Source organism: Coffea arabica, chromosome 7c, assembly GCF_036785885.1.
Source record: "Coffea arabica cultivar ET-39 chromosome 7c, Coffea Arabica ET-39 HiFi, whole genome shotgun sequence".
Taxonomy (NCBI): Eukaryota; Viridiplantae; Streptophyta; class Magnoliopsida; order Gentianales; family Rubiaceae; genus Coffea; species Coffea arabica.
Window position 1 is genome coordinate 17,445,414 of NC_092322.1, and position 19,245 is coordinate 17,464,658.

General features: G+C 36.2%; 1 protein-coding gene across 3 annotated transcripts; it reads left to right on the forward strand.

Moving 5' to 3' along the window:
- Positions 1-284: 284 nt before the first annotated feature.
- LOC113699141 (cyclin-dependent kinase E-1-like) lies at positions 285-18,789 on the forward strand. Of its 3 annotated transcripts, none has more exons than XM_072058339.1 (17): positions 285-424; positions 2,018-2,376; positions 4,619-4,729; positions 5,529-5,632; positions 5,716-5,758; positions 5,888-5,986; positions 8,453-8,522; positions 8,637-8,731; positions 8,845-8,878; positions 8,952-9,036; positions 9,163-9,240; positions 9,765-9,812; positions 13,455-13,487; positions 13,762-13,870; positions 17,189-17,407; positions 17,487-17,553; positions 18,548-18,789. In XM_072058339.1, the coding sequence occupies exons 2-16, from the start codon at positions 2,113-2,115 to the stop codon at positions 17,550-17,552; spliced, it is 1,458 nt and encodes a 485-aa protein (XP_071914440.1). In that variant the 5' UTR covers positions 285-424; positions 2,018-2,112; the 3' UTR covers position 17,553; positions 18,548-18,789. The 3 variants fall into 3 exon arrangements, with proteins under 3 accessions (XP_071914440.1, XP_027075071.1, XP_071914439.1); XM_027219270.2 differs by lacking the exon at positions 18,548-18,789 and adding an exon at positions 17,882-18,083; XM_072058338.1 differs by lacking the exons at positions 285-424; positions 18,548-18,789 and adding exons at positions 1,257-1,279; positions 17,882-18,083.
- The last annotated feature ends 456 nt before the right edge of the window (positions 18,790-19,245 follow it).

A 19,245-nucleotide genomic window follows, 5' to 3' on the forward strand; every position in this document is an offset into this window, starting at 1 on the left:
TCCCTTTTTTTCAGAACAATTTTCTGTTTTCCCTTTCCCCTTTGATTTTCCTTTCTTTTTCTTGCCCCATCAATCCAGCCAACACCACCCTTTCATTATTGCCATCATCTCGCTATCACCATCTCGCCATCTTCATTTTCAACAGCATCTCTATCACTGTCGATCTAGACTCATGACTTTTTCATGTGTTCTTCTGTAAAATTAAGAATCCAAATCTAAGCAGCAACTTTTTTTGGAGACTTGGATTGCTTAGTCTCTTTCTCCTCTGAATCATCAGTTTCTTAGGCAACAAAACCGACTCTTTCGTCTGTATCTTCATTACCAATTGTTCAAAGGTCTCGGCCCCATCGCAGTTGATTAGGAGGCTCTGTCTCTCAGTATTCCAAGCAAGCCAAGAGGGTGTTCACTCTCTAATTATATGAAGGTAGTGGACCTTGATTTCTCCTCCTTGCCCGCTAGTTGATTTTTCTTTTTTTGCTTCCCTTTTCTTTTCCTTTCCTTCCATCCGTCCTTCAACTGACACCACCGACAAATGGCCATCGTCAGATCTAATTTTGCTATTCATGTTTCTATTGAATTTGGGATTAATTTGAAGTTGATAGCAGAGCCACTATGTGATTGATATGTTGAAGGCTTTTGGTGTTAGGTTGGGATCATTGATTGAGAATTTTTTGTTAATATTTTGAGACTATTAGATTGAGAATTTTTGTTGTTATTTCGCGCTCTATCTAATTGGAAATTTTTTGGTGTTATTTTGGGATCATTGAGCGTTGAAATTAATGATGATTGGTGGTAGAGTTGCTGGTGATTGTTGGTGATGGTGGAGCTACTGGTGATCGGTGGTGGTACTGATGATGATTGGTATTCACCGGTGTCGTTGACCATTTTGGTGTTATTGACCAGTTTGGTAGTGAGCAGGGAAGAAATGGAGAAGGAAAATAAACCAAAAAAAGGAAAGGAAATGACAAAATACTGAATAGTCCTTGACAATGTCACTTGAAACTCACTTAATACACGCGTGTATCACAAACTCCATTAGTTTGGATGCTTTCCATCCAAGTTCCAAAGAAGTCCAAAGTATAGGGAGGTTATGTGTGGGTTTTTAAATAATGAGGAAGTTTTATGTACAATAGGTAAACCACAGGAGGGTTTTATGTATTTTACCCTATATATAATAATAATAATAATAAGCACTATTGTTACGTGTTAAATCTTTTGTTCGTCTCTTTACAAGACCCATTTGTCTATTCGTCATCATAAAGTTCGACTACCATTGCATGTAAGTTGTCTCATCTTTCCAAGGATTGACTTTTCTGCCCTTATAATTCTTCAATCAGCATTTTCGCTTGGACACTCTTGTCATACTAAACATGCATGCACATAGTGCACTTTTTATTTGCTTGCTTGTTAATTCAATTATGATCTAGTCGTTAATCATGTGATAATGAGTTAAGGTATTTTATAGGGTTGGTGATGGAATTCCACATTTTCAGCTTTCTTGGTCAATTTTTCTTTCAATAGAGGCTTCTTGATTATTACCTGCAACAATTTGTTCTTGTCGTTTTGACAATACTAGATCATGTTAAATTTTTTAAGTATAAGGTCCACCCAAGTGTAATGACAACTTTGTCATTCAATGCCTTTTCTTTTCTCCCCTTACATTGGCATGCATTTTAGACATGTTGGATCCTTCTTATATCTTACTATTAATAGTTAGATTTTTTTTAAAAAAAATATAACTACATATTTACATAATTATCTCGTAATATTCAATTGCAGATAAATTATGACTACTTATACATATTAAAATAACTGCTAAACAATAAAAAAGTTCCACAAAATAAAAAGCAAACTGGTTTGGTAGAAAAATCAGCAAAGGACTAAATAGACAAAAAACAAAGTACCAGACCTCATTACATGAGAAAATAAGTTCAGGGACTAAATTAGCAATTTCTCGATAGATAATCGTTTCATACAAGCAGAATTCCTAATTGGGGAGGATTTTTGTTGTTCTCAGGCGTCTATAAATGCATGTGCACAGATAGTAAGAACAGCTGAGGAGCTAACTGATCGAACAGTGAAAATTCGAGGAGATTTTTTCTCCGATTGAAAATGGGAGATGGAAACACCAATCAGAGCAGCAGTAGAGCTGGGAATTCGAACTCGATGAGCGGTAATAACAACACTAGTGGCAATGGAAATCGTCCGGAGTGGTTGCAGCAGTACGATTTGAACGGGAAGATAGGCGAGGGGACGTACGGATTGGTTTTCTTGGCGAGAATCAAGTCTAATCGCAGTAAATCGATCGCTATCAAAAAATTCAAGCAGTCAAAGGACGGTGACGGCGTCTCCCCTACCGCCATCCGCGAAATCATGGTAGTAGTAATCCTCTGACGGCTTTGAAGAATAACATATAGGTTTCTGCTAGGTTTAATTATGCATTTTTTTTATTTGTTCATGTATGTTAAATGTAGAGAAATGCATGATTGTTCAGCTTCCTGGGGGTTTGTTTCAGCTGGGAAGTAGGAATGGGAAAGACAGAGAAACGGAAATGGAAAACAAAAAATTAAAGGTCAAAGAAAAGCGAATGAAGGAGGAGGATGGATACTAAAAGTTGGGGTGTTTTTGTCCAGGAGCACCCAAATTAGGGTTTAAGTGCCTATTTGAATCGTTTGAGGTGAAAGGTGGTACTACAACTAAAATGAAAGGGGATTTTAGTGTAATTTATGTTTGCAATTTATTTTTACTGTGATACTCTATCAGCAAATGATTATCATATAGTATAGCTATGAAAATGTATAATTTGTAGTTATGAAAGTTTAGAATAGTTTAACAGTTGTTATATGAGGATTATGCTAATACAATGTAACTAGATGTTATTTACTAATATTGTCTTGATAGAGTAGAAAACAGTAGAAAATTACATACTGTAATATGTTGTTTTGGTACATCCTAATGCATAACTTACGAACTACAAGCCACAACATGGTTAATTTGGGAAGATAATCATTTTGGTATTATGAAGTTACTAGTTTAAAAGAAGTATCTATTAGTTGGCTTTGATTGAGGGATTTGGGTGGATTTGGATTCGAAATCCTCATCCTAGTCCCCTAGTGCTTGGATAACTCAATGAGGATTTGGATTTGAAATCCACCAATTGTTGACAGGGTTTTAGAAGTTAAAATTGGTGGATTTCAAATTCCCTCAAAATAGGTATCATTTCAAATCCCACATTATCTCCCTTGTTATTTTTGCTGCTTGCTGCTTTCTGTGCTTGTGTGTGAGAATTGGGAGGATGGTGGGCATTGCTGCCAGACAGAAGAGAGTAGATGCAAAAGAAAAGAAGACGGCTACTATTCTGATGGTCCCACTGTATACGGATGCCTGTCCGCTGTGTGTTGTGAGAGAAAGAAAAATGTTATTAAGCTTCACGTTGGTGTCCCTGCCAGAAACACATGAGAGACAGAAGCAGGGACATTACCAGTATAGCTTCCTAGTTCTTAATGGGGAAAAAAGAAATAAAAGTTGGGAAATTAAACCTTTACCCTCAAAACTTTTTAATTTTTATATTTTGACCTCAAGTATGTTTGTAGACTCAAAATCTCCTTGTTCTGAAAATTTTTGACCAAACAATGTGTCTCAATTAATTAGAATTGCAAATTCATTGATTTGAAATCCTTTCTTGAGTTGAATTCCATGCATCCAAATGGACTCTATGTCTTGTTTATGCCATGTAAGGATCATATGGAATATGACATAGGTAATGATCTTTAAAAGAATCAAATAAAAATTCTTTGTGTAATAGCTTATATCATATGGCATGTCAATAATCATTGGGGCAATGTAGGCTTTGTAGAACAAGTGTAGTACAATTTCTCATTTTGAGTTAATTAACAGTGAATATAGTGCTTTTAAAAAATTCTTTGTGTAATAGCTAATTATATCATATGGCATATCAATAATCATTGGGGAAATGTAGGCTATGTAGAACAAGTGTAGTACAATTTCTCATTTTGAGTTAATTAACAGTCTGAATATAGTGCTTTTAAAAAATGTTGTGTGGAATCATTTCATATATTATGGGAATTTCTACTCATTTTATAGGTGGAGAATGAATGGACATGGCTAAATTTTTCCTTCTTTTAGGAATTTATTCATTTGGATATTCATTTTGTTCAGCTGAGTAATTTTTGGGGATAAAATATTAACTTAGACTTCGTTTCCAAGTTTTCTATCGGTGATCGAAGCCAAAGTATCAGGCTATTCTGGAGCATTGTTTTGTTATATGTAATTAAATTTTACGCCATCATTTACGTTTATGAGCTCATGCAACACAATTGAGAAAGCAGGATGTGACACGTTATGATTAAATTGTGTATCCCATTCATTTGGCTTGTTTGTCAGTAGGTACTTGTGTGGGAAAAATTACAGGTATCAAACTACCACACCTCAATGATTTAAGTAATCTGTTTGTCTTTTTAAAATGCATTTTGACTGAGCAGTAAGGTTTCTGGTAAAAAAGAAAAAAAGAGCAATATTGTAGATATGATGACTATTATTATATAATTTAGGATTCTGGTCTTTCCTAATGATGTAAACGATATGAACAATGCTGCAGTTGCTTCGGGAGATAAACCACGAGAATGTGGTAAGGCTTGTGAACGTGCACATCAATCATGCAGATATGTCACTGTATTTGGCTTTTGATTATGCTGAGCATGATCTTTATGTGAGTATACACTTCCTTTCATGGGTACTACAAAATTTTCTCAATTTGTTTCTCTCTCAGAACAAATTAATCTGTATTGAATATCATAATTAATTGTTGATGCATCACTTGTGAATGAAACAAAAGATGGCTGTTTATGTGGTTTTTATGTTATGACAGGGATCTTGATGTTATGATATGTTTATTGGTGGCATGTACCATTTAAGTTGTCTCAAATAACTAGAATAAGGCGAGTTGAATGAAATTGGCACATGTCCTAGGACTGTTCTGCCATTCTACAATAAGACGTTGTGTTTTGTCTAAGATAACAATGTAACCTTTCCTTTTGTATGACCTATTGATCTAGCCAACCAACTTAGCTCTCACAAAATTGAGGATTGTTTTGCAGATTCGTCTTGGGCTCTGTTTCATGTATCATATTAGTTGATGGCATGCCGATCTGTATCATTTATAAGCTTGTACATTTTTTCCTTTTATTGCATAGGTTATTCAGTTTAGCGTTGTCATTGCCACATTCCATAGTTCGTATTGCTAAATCCAATTTTCCTGTGGAACTGGCAAAGCATGAAGTTCTTTTATACAATTTATTTGTTCTTGAAAACAGAGTGCAGAAGAGCAAGGGCTCTTTGAGGTCTTCATTAAAATGTCTTTTTCCTTTTGTTGAGCAATAACATTATACCAAAAAAGAACGACTTTGGCATATCACCACAGGAGAGCTTTGTTTTGAAGTAGGTGATATTCTTTCTGAAGTCAAGAAAAGAAGCTCAATGGCTTATACTTTTGTACATGTATGTGGCAGGAAATTATTAGACATCACAGAGACAAGGTTAACCAATCGATTAATCAATATACTATCAAGTCATTGTTGTGGCAACTGCTTAATGGTCTAAATTATCTTCACAGGTTAGGCATATTTAAATATCTTGTTTTGGTACTTCTCTAAGCTAATTCTTACTGAACTTTTACTGTATAAAACTATTCTGCAGTAATTGGATTGTGCACCGAGATCTAAAACCATCAAATATTCTGGTATGTCTTGGTTCATTCATTGGGCATTCAGACTCTAATACATGCGCATAAATTCTATTTACCTGGGTGATTTTGTTACTTACAATTGTCTTTTATTACCTGTAAATTCACTCACCTTATGTGCATTAGGTAATGGGTGAGGGCGAAGAACACGGAGTTGTTAAAATTGCTGATTTTGGACTTGCAAGGATTTACCAAAGCCCATTAAAGGCTTTATCCGACAATGGGGTAGGTTTTCCTCTAATTTTCCTCCACTTCTCTGTTCCTTCTCCTCTCTCCTTTCCCCTATTAACTAATTGTTAAAGTTTACCTTCTGCTTGGAGATTATTTTTTTCTATGATACTTATAATGCAAAATGGTTGTTACACGTTTCATATTCCTTATGGTGTATAGCTTCGTAACCATATTCCATGTAGACATGAATTCTTGTTTTTGCTAAATTTACTGACTTGAACTATAGATATGTTATGTGTGCAAGTATTTTGGACTTCTTTTTGTATTTGTATACCTCGTAAACATTATGACTTTGAGAGTTCTGTGTCTTTTGAATATGATGCTGAATCAGTTCTACTAAATGAGTAGGATAAGTATACAAAGATAACTAAGGTATTAGAATAGGACTCTATGGATGAAGATAAGATATTTATTAGGATTGGAATTAGGATACAAGGACAAATAAGGTATCATTCTGTCCATCAGCACCTTTTTGCTATTTGTCTATTTCAGATAATGTTGCAGGAGATTAACAAATTGGGCCCATAATCTCTGAAGAAAGGAGGATCTCGCATGTATTTAATGTTGATATTCAGGAGAGATAAGATCAATTGCTTTTTATATTTAACTTTAGACAGGAATCACTAGTGTTTTGTCAGATGTATGTTTGGGGGAAGGGGGGATTGCTTGTGCATTTGAGAGTTAATGGTGGGCTGGTTGGTGATAAGCTGGTTGTAGGGTTTGCAGTGAGAGGGTGAATCAGGTGGTGGCATAACTGAGTGGAGATATCTCTTGGGGGTTCAGAGTGATGGGATTGCCTTGGAAGATAGAAGGTGTTGATGGTTATGGGGCTGGGGGAAGGCGATTTCATGTATGGGAATGGGGATAGAATAAAAGAGAAAGGGAACTGGATATGCTTATTTTCATATAAGTACATTTCTGAATGGATGCAAATGTCCTTGAACTTAGATGAAATCGAAGGACATAATAGCTAAACCTGATTAAGTAGTTGAAGTATGCCATTTCGGATAGTTAAGTAAATGCTTTGAAACCTTAAACAGTTCAGTGCTGAATGTATATGACTTTATTGACTATTCATGCTTTTCCACTTAATGTTCGTTGATTTAGATAATCTACCAATCATGTTTCCAAAACCTTTCATTACTACTAGTATATTGGTATGTAAAATAGATGGCAATGTGGTCAAGAAGTTAATTGTTCTATACCAAGTTCCGAAGACCAATGCTTACTTTGGTACATTAGATATGGGAAGCTGGAGTCGAGACTTCAACAGTTGAATCGAGGGAATATTAATTTAGGCCCATCAAGTTTGGAGCTAGAATATATTAGTGGTTCTGTGTCTCTTTTTGAGTGGATCATCTGATTTCATACTCAAGCAATGTGTTCATTTCGGGTAGCATTTGCCTCTCTTGATCATTGGATTGTGACCCTTTGTTGAGTTCTCAGAAAGATTGTACCTGTTGATTGATTTTCTTTTCTTTAGTCTTCTTTACTCATGTACAAAAACACAAAAGCATTTTGATGTCACAGCAAGGTTCTGTATTAGATAGATAACGGGTTCATTTTTATAAGTCGGAAGGTTCTATTGGTTTGTTGAGATTCAGGGGTATTTTGAGAATTATTGAACTTAGGTGGTATCTTAGTTCTCTTGAAATGTAAATTAGTTAGTTCCTACAGTCTTGTGAGATTATTTCTTGTTCAGATGTGATTAAGTTTATTCTTCTAGGTACTTGTTGGGATGTGATTAAATTTACTTCTAGGTAATCTCAAATTTTGACTGAATGTTTGGTAGTTTTTTAGCTCCTTCCAATTCCATTGCGCACTGTGTTTTGGTTGGTTGAAAGCTGCACCTTTTTCTGGAAGCTGTATCTATACCTCTTTAGTAATGTCCGCAGATTCTTATTTGTGTCTATCCACTATTTCTTTTAGGCAGAACTCTATCCTTGAATGATTAAATAAGATTGAGAATTTCATATGTAAAAAAAGATAGTTTTGGTCTAGAGAGACTACAAATTTGAGTTTGAGTCTATTAAATGAACTTCCTTGAAACTTTGCTGCTATTGAAGTCCAACATGCTGGTTCTGCCTTAATTTATTGGAGCCAGACTGACTTTATGTGCAGACATTTCTTGAGCACATGATTATATCACTGGACAACCTGCACATGGTGGAATGTCCTTTTTAATAATAGTTATATGATAAGCCAATTGAGTTATGGGTATATTTTGGTTGATATTGGAACTAGAATTCTGTTGCTTTTTCAGAATAACCTGAAGTCTTTGTAAATTCTATTCAATTGATTCTGCAAAGAGTTCTTATGCCTCTTTTGCTCTTGGCTAGGACTTTAAACTAGTTCTATGTTTTCAACAGTATGTTCTCTTTTTTCTGCTAGTGACATGATATTGCTTTATATAGCTCTTCATTTTGTCTTCCGATTGATCTGCTCAATGATCAATGACAGGTTGTGGTAACTATCTGGTATCGTGCACCTGAATTACTCCTTGGGGCGAAACACTACACTAGTGCTGTTGGTATGGCACTGGATTAGACATTGTTCTCATTGCAAGCCTTGATTAAGTCCTAACACTCCATGTCCTGTACAAGTTGTTATCTTCAAATTAAAACGAAGTGTTTATTGTGAATAGACATGTGGGCTGTTGGCTGCATATTTGCTGAGCTTCTGACTCTTAAACCTCTGTTCCAAGGACAAGAAGTGAAAGGGACACCAAACCCATTTCAAGTATGAATCTTTTCACATGCTTTCAACACCCTTTCAAGGACTGTAACCCTTTTAAATAACATTCAATCATTACTCTGTGGGTGTATCCTAATAAAAAACTGTTCATTATGCAGCTTGACCAACTTGACAAGATATTTAAGGTCCTAGGTAAAGTCCTTTCAACTCCTCCTCTGTGTAGTGAATTTGGAGCAACTGCCTGAAAATTTCATCATGGCTGTAGGTCATCCCACGCAAGAGAAGTGGCCAACCCTTGTCAATCTCCCACATTGGCAGGCGGATGTGCAACAAATTCAAGGGCGTAAATAGTAAGATTACTTCTCATTTATCTAGTCTTTTTGGTTTTAACAAAAAGTACAAATTCTTTAGTTCCTCTCATGGAAGTCTGTTCCTGTTTCTAAGCAACATTTCTTTTGCATTTTGCACTGTTGCAGTGATAATGCTGGGCTGTACAGTGTTGTTCATCTCTCTCCAAAAAATCCTGCCTATGATCTCCTCTCAAAGATGCTCGAGTATGTGACTACTTCTTGGCTTGGTTCATGCTGTTAAATGTTTAAAAGTGCTATCAGTGAAGAATGACTCTCTTTTATATACTAATATATTTCTAAAATTTTGTGAGGTTGCAAACTTTTTTCATTAATGAATTTTTATGGCTTGAGAAAGTGTTCTTGCTCCTTCTCCAAGAAGTCACATTCCTCTTCAACTTTGCTCACTAAATTAGAAAGCAATTTACTTGCGCTGGGGTACTATGGTGACCGACATAAAATCACCTAAACTGAATTACTTTCTCTATGGTTTTTTACAGATCATAACTCTTCATGGTTAGTCTGGGTATTTGCTACTCTTTATTTTGCCAATAGACCATGTGCTGCACAATCCATGTACAGATAGTGTGTGTCGAATTTAGTTCCTTGTCTGTGGTTGATAGCTTCCACTTTTGATAGTTCGTGCAGTGTTTTTTTTCCCCCTTTTCTTTGGGTTTGTTTTCATCTTATTTAAAAGGTTACTACTTATCACAATATGATTTTACTTGCAGATATGATCCACGAAAACGGATTACAGCAGCTCAGGCTCTTGAGCATGAGTATGAACTCTCTCTCTATATATATACATATATGTATGTACACATGCATGCATGCCTGCATGTGTTGATGCATGTATCTCTCATGTGCGTATGACAATGGTTTGTCCCCTGAATTGATGGACATTTGTCTGGTCTCTAGCTGCAACATTTTTTATGCTCAGTTTATGATAACCTCAGAAGTTAAACAGTTAGGCTGTGATAATTTTTGTGGGGAAAAGATATTGTTATAGTATGCTATCTTAAACGTGGAGAAAAGATTGGCTCAGTTTATCTTTTCTTCGCTCTTTGCCGTCTGGTTTGGAGGCAGGGGAATTGATGGTTCCTTGTCTACTATTGTTTTAATATAATTACTTCAACCAACAAAAGACTTCCTTTTCAGTCCTCATCTTGTGGTTCATGGTTCTTGTGGAATCGGGAAGGAACTGTGGCTGTTTGTTAAGATGAGTTGCATAACCACTTGCTCTTTATCCCTTGCTATATGCACTAATTTTTGCAAGCACCCTATCCATTGCCAATCTAATGCCATCTGTTATGTTAAGAACAGTGTCTGGAAAGAGTCTCCCAAGGTTCCTTTTACACCTTACCTTTACAAAATATTGGCTTAATATATGAGGGCCTAAAAGAGAGAAAGCACTTTATGGTTTTCCCTAGTCCATGGAAGTGAAAGTGCTTAGGAGATGCTGTACCTATATTCTGGTGGTTAGCGTCTTGGAATGTTTTCCTAATGACTCTAAGGACCACCAATCCAATTTCTGGTTTTTTGTGTTTTGCATTGGTTTAGGCTGGTTTCAGAGACCTGGTTGGATCCTGTTGCACTGTTAAAGCAGCTTTCTTCTTTTTCTTGTTTCTTATTTGATTTTCCAGTCCTTAGGAGATGAATAAGTTTTCCTGTCCTTAAGCCCACACACCAAAAAATATCAGCACATTACTCTGTCAAAAACAATTTTAGCTGCTTTATTCTGTCAAATATTTTATACTTTTGGCCACAAATGTAAGTATGCCAAGTGAAAGAAGAAGTAATCATTGGCTTAGAATTCAGATCACATGAAGGAACTAGTTTTGGTTTGTGTTGGATATTTGACTTGTTTCTTCATTAATCATGTGTAATTCCATGAAAACTGTAGTTATTGTGTTTGATTGTCAGAGGAAAACGGATGATTTTTGTTAAAATGGTATTACTTGCTCATCATTAAGAGGGCTAAAAAAAAATGGAAAACTAATCAAGGCCACTCCCCACTCCCCACTGATCATATGGATATAGTGTTCTGGCACGAATTTTTTGGAGCTTGCTGTTTCTTGATACAACTTGAAAATCTTGCTGTGAAGAGCTTGTTATTTTTCAAGAGACTATTTCCTGAGGCACCAAGTTTCTTGTCTTGATAGCAGGTTTGACATGTTGCATCGTATCTAGTAGCTGTCTAGCTGTCTTTTTAATCTGGTAGTTTATGCCTGATTAACTCTTCTTCCTATCATATTCTTGTTTTGAGGCTCTTCTACCCATGATGGAACTATTGGCCAAGCATGCATATTAAATGTGTATATATTTATAGTTGAATATAAGTGTCATGCAATAAGTATACATCAAGAAGCCTAAGAAGTCAATAGAAATAAGCGTGGGGGAGCGGATGGGATGGAGGAGGAAGGGGGGGTAGGGAGATGAGGAAGAAGGAGAGGGAGGGGTGGTGATGGAGGGGAGGGTGGTGGCAGAAGGTGGAAAGTGTTGGTGGCAAGAGGTTGGGGTGGTAACGGATGAAGAAACGGTGGTGGTATTTTATTTATTTTGTGTATAGAAATAAGGTGAGTTGTATTTGAGAATTTTTATTTATTTATTTTGTGCATAGAAATAAGGTGCGTTGCATTTGAGAATATTTTTATATTTATTTTAAGTATAGAAAAAAGGTGAGTTATATTTAGGAGTTTTTGGGAATTTTATTGAACTCTAAGGGTATAATATCTATATCAGCTGAAAATTTGTTTGTTTCCAGTACAAATACTTGCAAAATGGGCACGTGTACCTCAAATCCATTAATTCAAATGATTTCCATCACTTTTTCAAATTAGTTCAAACCACAAGGTACTGGAGTGTGTGTTTTAAAACTATGGGGAGCTTTTCTGTAGGTTCACTTAACCACAGAGGGCTTTTCTGTATTTACCCTAAAAATAGAGAGTCCTTCCAACTCTCAAGAATGGAAGGAATTATGTTTGCTACAGAGAGAAATGAAGGGATTGGGCTAGAAAGAATGAAAGACGGAATTATGTCTTTGATTTTCCACATAGTATTCCTGTTATGTTCATCCAGTCACCTTTATCCTGCCATCTTGCCTTGAATATGTGCCTTGACAAAAGCCTCGACCATGATTCCCCGTCAGATGGGATTTACACATTGAGTCTTAGCATATGTATAAGTGGAGTAAAGGACACTAATATGGACTCCCCTCTAATGGTGAGCAAATTGAGAATACCCCAATTTTAGAGTTGGGCGCATTTGCCATCTAAATTGTAGCCTGGTGAAGCTTCCTTACTGGCAGACTTGGTCCAAGTCCCTTGGAATGGGGCACAAAAAGGTGGTGGTCCAATTGTCCTTATACCCTTCAAAAGCCCTTCTTTTCTTTCATTCACACCAGCTACAAGTGCTACTAAATACATCTTGTCCTTGTATCCTTTTCCAGCACAACATCACCTTTTCCACTGACTTGAGCGTAGCCGAGTATTCATGTGTGTTCATGTTCTATTTTGCAATAGAGCAGCAGATGGTCCTGATCTTCTCCCCTGTCCTTGCACAGATAACACTAACTTAAGAATCTTCCCCTTCTGAAATTCTCAGCTGTGGGAATGTAGTTCCAGGCAGTAGTAAAAAAAGACAAGACCACCTTTTTTGATGCATTTGAGTTCCATATTGTTTCCTGTGTCCTTCCCTGTGCCACCAAGATTGACTTAATAAATCCTGACGAGAAGGCTCTTCATCGGTTGAACCTCATCTTTTCTTAGAAAAGGATTCTGCAGTAACTTAAGACCTATTTGAGGAACAGAAATTGCCTATTGGTAGCCATGGCAACTACAGAGGGAAAATCCTAAACTTGTGCTATCCCATAGCAATATTCAGTCGAAAAGTTATTCCACATGTTCATGATTAGAGGTTCTCCTATCTGTTTATATTAGTTCACCAGGCACAACCATATGGGGTGCTATCATTTAGTTATCCCATGTTAGTTCCATTGCACTGAATGTTTACCTTCCATCTCTTGCTTCTACCAAAGCATCATCCTTATAGCAATTCTCCAGAGCCACTTCTGCAACAGATCTTCATAAGAAACCTTAATTCCCAAACCACTTTGCCTGATGGGATAAGTTACAGCACTCTGGTTTACCCTAGTATTTGTTTTTCCCCTTCTTACCATCCATAGGAAGTTTCTCTCCATCTGCTCAATGCATTTTAAGCTGGAGCTTGGAATAATGTGCAGAGATTGACAGTGAGTAATTGGTATTAGGGGATGGAACCTACTGTTCACATTCTGATGTTGGACAGCAAGTGGCTTAATGCTAATGTTTGAGACCAAGTAGTCTAACGTTTATACTCTTTGTTTTGATTTTAAGAATCAGATGTCCTTTAAGTGGCTTCTAAACTTCTTTTCTTTTCTGTAGGTATTTCCGGATGGAACCTTTGCCAGGTCGCAAGTATGTACTGTGCTCTAAACCTTTTTTCTTCTGTACTTCTAATCGAATTTTGCAAATCCAATTCTGCAGAATTTATTAATTTATTATGAATAATTGTTATTCTCAGTACTTTGCTTCAGATTAGTCAGAACTTTCAGGGTGTCCCTTTGGGTTGTTTTGGGGGGGGGGGAGGGAGGGTTGGGGGTGAGGGTGTTTTTGTGGAGGGAAGGAAAATAATAGAAGGGTGAAAAGTCTGTCCTATTCTTTTTTATATTAACCAGTTGACTACTGCCAGTGCGCTTGTGCCACCACTGCCTGGAGAAAAAGTTGTAAACTATCCTAATCGGCCAGTAGACACAACTACTGATTTTGAAGGAACAATTAGTCTTCAACCTTCTCAACCGGTATGTTTTTCAAGTTCATTACTTTAAGTCCCTTAATTCTATCAAAGCTTTTATTGTATGTGCATATTGCCACTGAGTGATTAAATTAACAAGAAGGAACAATATGATATTCTCTTTTCTACAAGGAGTAATAATACCTTCCAACATACATTTTGAATTATCTGGGTTTTGGTGTTTGAGATTGTTGTCCCCTGTAGCATCTAATTATGTGTTTATTTTCATTTTGCATAAGATTTATGGTCCACTCCCTTGCACAGTCTGTTGTCTATTGCATGAGTACTGGAGATGCAACTTAATATTTTGTTCTACTTGTTAATAGGCTTACAATGTTCATAACAAAATTCTGAGACATGAACTAGATGTTGTATTAGACCGTGTTTAGATGATATCAAGTCTCTTGGTTAATATCTAGTTATTTTGCCTCTACTACTTTCAGGATGTTCTCCTCCTCTTCCTTGATTTAAGCCTGGCTAAAATTGAAAAGAACACCTTTAGGGAAGCTGTTGAACAAGATTTTCTACCAATTAAACTTCAGGACTTGTAACCTTGTCCAACTAAGGTCTTAAAATGTTATTTCCAGTTTGCATATGTAAAATGAGAAACAAAGAACATATGCCATTTACCTCTTGTTACAAAATTTCGATATCTAGTGCCTATGCTAATCATATGCTTTAGAAATGATATTTTTTGCAAATATATTTGGAATATGTGTTACTGTTTAAACATGCAAATGATATACATCTTCACATTCCTTTACTCGTGCATTACACTTAATTATGTGTGCAATATTTGCTAAACATTTTTTTCCATCTATACTATATGAGATTAGAATCTATGTACCTCTATGTTATTGGAGGATTAATTTAGAAAAAATATAGAACTGAAAGTCTGTGCATATATATATATCCATATTTTGGAATACAAGCATAGATGTACTATCCCTTGGCTTTGACACTAGTCATTATATGATGCATTTATTTTTGCAAAAATTATGTTTTTCTCTTTATGTAAATATAGATTGCAAATATCAATATTTAGGGTTAAAAGATTCATAAATCTGTGCTGTATAATATCGACATTGTAAGTTCTCATCTTCTATTAAAAAAAAATCACGTCATAAACCTGTTCTTTTATTATGGATTCAACAATTGAAAAGTAAAAATATTGCATTTTCACTTTACTTTCAGATTAATATGAATGGCATTCCACACTTTTTAGAACTCAAGTTCTTCGTAAGGGAAACAAAATCTTATCACTCTGAGTAACATGTTACCCTAGCAGTTTCTTTTTTCTCAATTCAAGACAATGACCAGCTCTATGAAGATTGAAGAGAGTAAAGAAGGAAATAGAAGAAAAGACTTTGTGGAAATTATTTATATTTGAAGCTGTTTTGGAAATCTTCCATTGTGAAACCGGCCCCATATAGAGATAGGTTCATGTCTCCTGAAACAAGCCCTTTGATCAGGAATTGGCACAATGCTAATTATATATTTTACTGGATTAATTTCTTTTTGGTGGTCTTTTTCCTATTTCATTGTTTTCCTCTAACGTTTGTGCATTTTCTACCAAATCTTGGTATGGTTTTAGTTTGTTTCACCCAAACCACCATAGGTGGCAACCCTGTCAAACTGTTCAAGAAAAATATTGGTAAAACAACCATTTACATCATATCCCATAGCAAGAGAGTGGCATTCATTCAAGATTGACTAGACATGGAAAGTGTTAAGTGAGAGGTATTCTCCTAACATTACAGTCACATACTATTATTATAAATACAAGTTGGTCACTTATTGGTTATATGAGTTTGGGTAGATTGATTTTCTTCCCAAATTCTTTGGCTCTCAGTGGTAGCTAGCCTAACAGTGTAGACAAGTCCTGTTATAAAGTATCAAGGATAATAAAGCCGTCTTAAATTTGTTGAAGAACAATTGTCCGACTCTATCACAAACATTTAAAACATAACTCTTAAAATATTAAGGACGGTGAAATCCAATTCCAAGCATAGATTTGCTCTATGTGGTTTTGGCTAAGATTTGGGCCACCTTGCCATTATAATAGCGGGGCTGGCAAGCTGGTTCATGTTTCAAAGATTTGGGAAGCTCCTACTTTAATATATAGGGTCCCTATTGCGCCGTTTCAAGCTCAAGTTTGTTCTTTTGAATGATTATTTCAGGATGGCTTAATTGAAGTATCACATAATTGCAAGCCACAAGTTTTGTTCTTATGGAAGAGTGGACAGAAGTTTCCCACGAATTAATGTGTGCTCGAGAAAACTAGAATTAGAACTATGGTGTCTTATCAAAGTAGGATCTAATATTTTTAAAGGAGTAAAATAGTGAACGTGATTTGTGAAAATTGTATGACTCAGTGAAATTACTTGTCAGATTAGGATTTTTGGTTTTGAAAATGTTTTAGATGGCCTGATTCTCCTCGATCTTTGAAAAATTCATTTTGTGCCTGATATATACATGTTATATGCTAAATTGTCTGTAAGTACTAAGCAAAGGACTTTTAGAAGGGAAAGGGTTAGAATTCCCATGGATACATTAAGTCATATGACATCTGCGAGGGTGTAAAAGGATAAAGATGCCTTACTTTCCCTGCAAATAGCCTAATTCAGAGTATTCCTTGTAATTTCTGGTCTCATTGGAAGCTTCAAGAGCCTTACCTCACCATGATGCAATATTTTTGAATGGATATACTGTCTTCATAAATCAAGGTTTAGAAAGATGCATTACTCAGAAAAAGCTCTTTGGATATTAATCCTACTGTAGGGCAACCTTTACTGGGCAAAATTGAGAATAGTCATTAAAGCATAATATATCACGATTCCATGCCATTAAATTTTGCACATTCTCCATTAATAAGCACTTGAAAGTTGGAATTGTGATGCTTATATGGGTATTGATGTTTGGGTTCCGGTTGCTTTTTGCATGGCATTGGGTTTTAGAATGAATTGATCTGCTCTTCTGGATGTAGATGGATGTTGAAAAAGATGTCTGTCAAATTTGTTAATTGTTTTCTTTGTAATGTTTCTTCAAGTGCAAAGCATTTCAAAGACATCTGTGGTTCTTGAATTTGTTGCTGGAACCAACTCTGAACCACGTTGACTTTGAGGTGTGATGAATTGGCTTTTAGTGCTTCCAACTTTTTCTCAAAGCATTTATGGAATATCAGTGCAGTAGAACTTTTGCATCTATATAGGGAAAGGAATCATGTAGCCCTGTGGCTATAAGCAGTAACTTATCCCCAATTACTCTTGGACTTAACTGTTTGTCTAAAAGTTATCCTCAGACATACTCTCTCATAATTAAGCAGGCATCATCAGGAAATGCAGTATCTGGGGGCATGCCCGGTCCTCATGTGATGACAACAAGATCTGTTCCCCGCCCTATGCCTATGGGCATGCCACGGCTCCAACCTCAAGGCATGGCTGCTTATAATCTTACTTCTCAGGCTGGAATGGGTGGTGGGATGAATCCTGGTGGCATGCCTATGCAGCGAGGTGTTGCTGCCCAGGCTCATCAGCAGCAGCAGGTTTTCTTTTGTTTTGCTGAAGATGTACCTTGATACGACTTTTTTTTGTTCTTATGAATGTTATATTCTCTGGTGATAGATTAGGAGAAAGGACCCAGCGGGAATGACGGGATATCCTCCACAAAAAAATTCAAGACGCTTCTGAGGTAATTTTTCAATACTGTACTCAGAGCATATTATATAGCTTCTGTGCTGCTATTACATTATATTTTGACACATTCGGTAAGATATGGTATAGAGCCCAATAACCTCCTGTCAGGACCAGTTTTGGCAGTGGGGAGATTTGTCAAGGCCTTCGTATCAAGTTTTGTTGATAATTCTGTTAACACTCTTCTTGTTCATTGATCCACTGCACCGCCTTCTTGGTCCCTGTTATATATTGTTTAAAATTCCAATATCTAATTCTTCTTTTTTTTTTTTGTTTCCTTTTCTCTTTCTCTCTTTCTCTTTTTTTTTTTTTTTTTGGTTGCACAGATACTAGGGTTTTTGATTCTTGTCATGTAACGGGTGTACAAGCTACTAACAAATGATAGAATGTACTGTGATGTTATTTTAAAAGTTAATTATAACACAAGAAAAAGAGAGCAGCATCCAAAGCTGCCGAGCAAAGAAATTGATCGGGGCCTTTTGATTTAGGGGAGCTCCATCTGTTTGTATAGATAGTACTTCAAGAAAAGAGATTTTGCTGATGCCCAGAGAAGGCATCTTAGACTCATAAGTAGAGTTCTTCTCTGGTGTATTGACTGAGTAGGAATGTATATTTACCAGTTTATCATCACACGCCACTGTCATAGGTCTAGTAATTTGAGTCCTCTTATGTAGAAAGAAATATTTATTGCATATCATCTAATGAGCACTATTAGCCATTACCCATATTCAGCTTAACTGATATGTTTCTTCATTTCCCATGTAACAAGTTTCCATCACTGAATACAATCTGTTATTGATCATCTAAAAATACATGCTTCCTGCCGAATTTTTTATGCATCAGCAACTCACAATAATTAATGTGTGTGAATTTATTGTGCTGACATTTCTTTGATGCTCATTTTAGTAGCTGTTGGTTGGACTCTTGCTTGGTTTTGCTGATTAGACCAAATATATAATTTTTTTTTTATTTGTGTCATAATGAACTGTAAGTTTTCCCCAAATTCTTCTGCACCTTCCAAGTTCAACTAGTATGACAAAGCAAGTTCAGAAAGTATTGTGCACTGGGATTGGATGTTGTTGGCCGCCAGTTGAAATTAAAGATACGGAGTTGGTTTGAGGTTCTGAAAGGATTAGAATGACGGTTGTTATTTGCTACTAACGAGGTACAGAAAAGTGAGCGAAAGCCTTGAATCATCCATGAAACTTTTGTGTGTACTGTAGATGGTGTTGAAGGAACGTATTTGATCTTGAGATGGAACTCGTTTCTCAATGCTAGGGCATTTTATACCGCAATAGAAGCCAAAGTGAAGTTTTGATAAGAGGCAAATGCAAGATTCTTAATTGGTATGCCTGTCAGGTTTCCGGTGACTTGTTGAAGATCCTTAGTTTCCAGCCCATTGACAGTCTCCACTGAAACCTTTAATTCAATGATGTCCAGATTTTTTGAGTATTATCAGAACCCATAATCTCTCTCTCTCTCTCTCTCCCCCTAAGATGAAGTGATTATTCGCCACTCCAGTTGATATGCTAGGTATCGACATTAATGAATGTTTCTTGTCTCCCCACGCCATTGCAGGATCGCCTTCCCCAGAACAAGAAATCGTTTCACTCGCTCAAGTACTAAAATAAGTGCAATAGTTTAACAAAGATAATTCTTTATTGTGACTAATGAATGTTTACGCGATTCC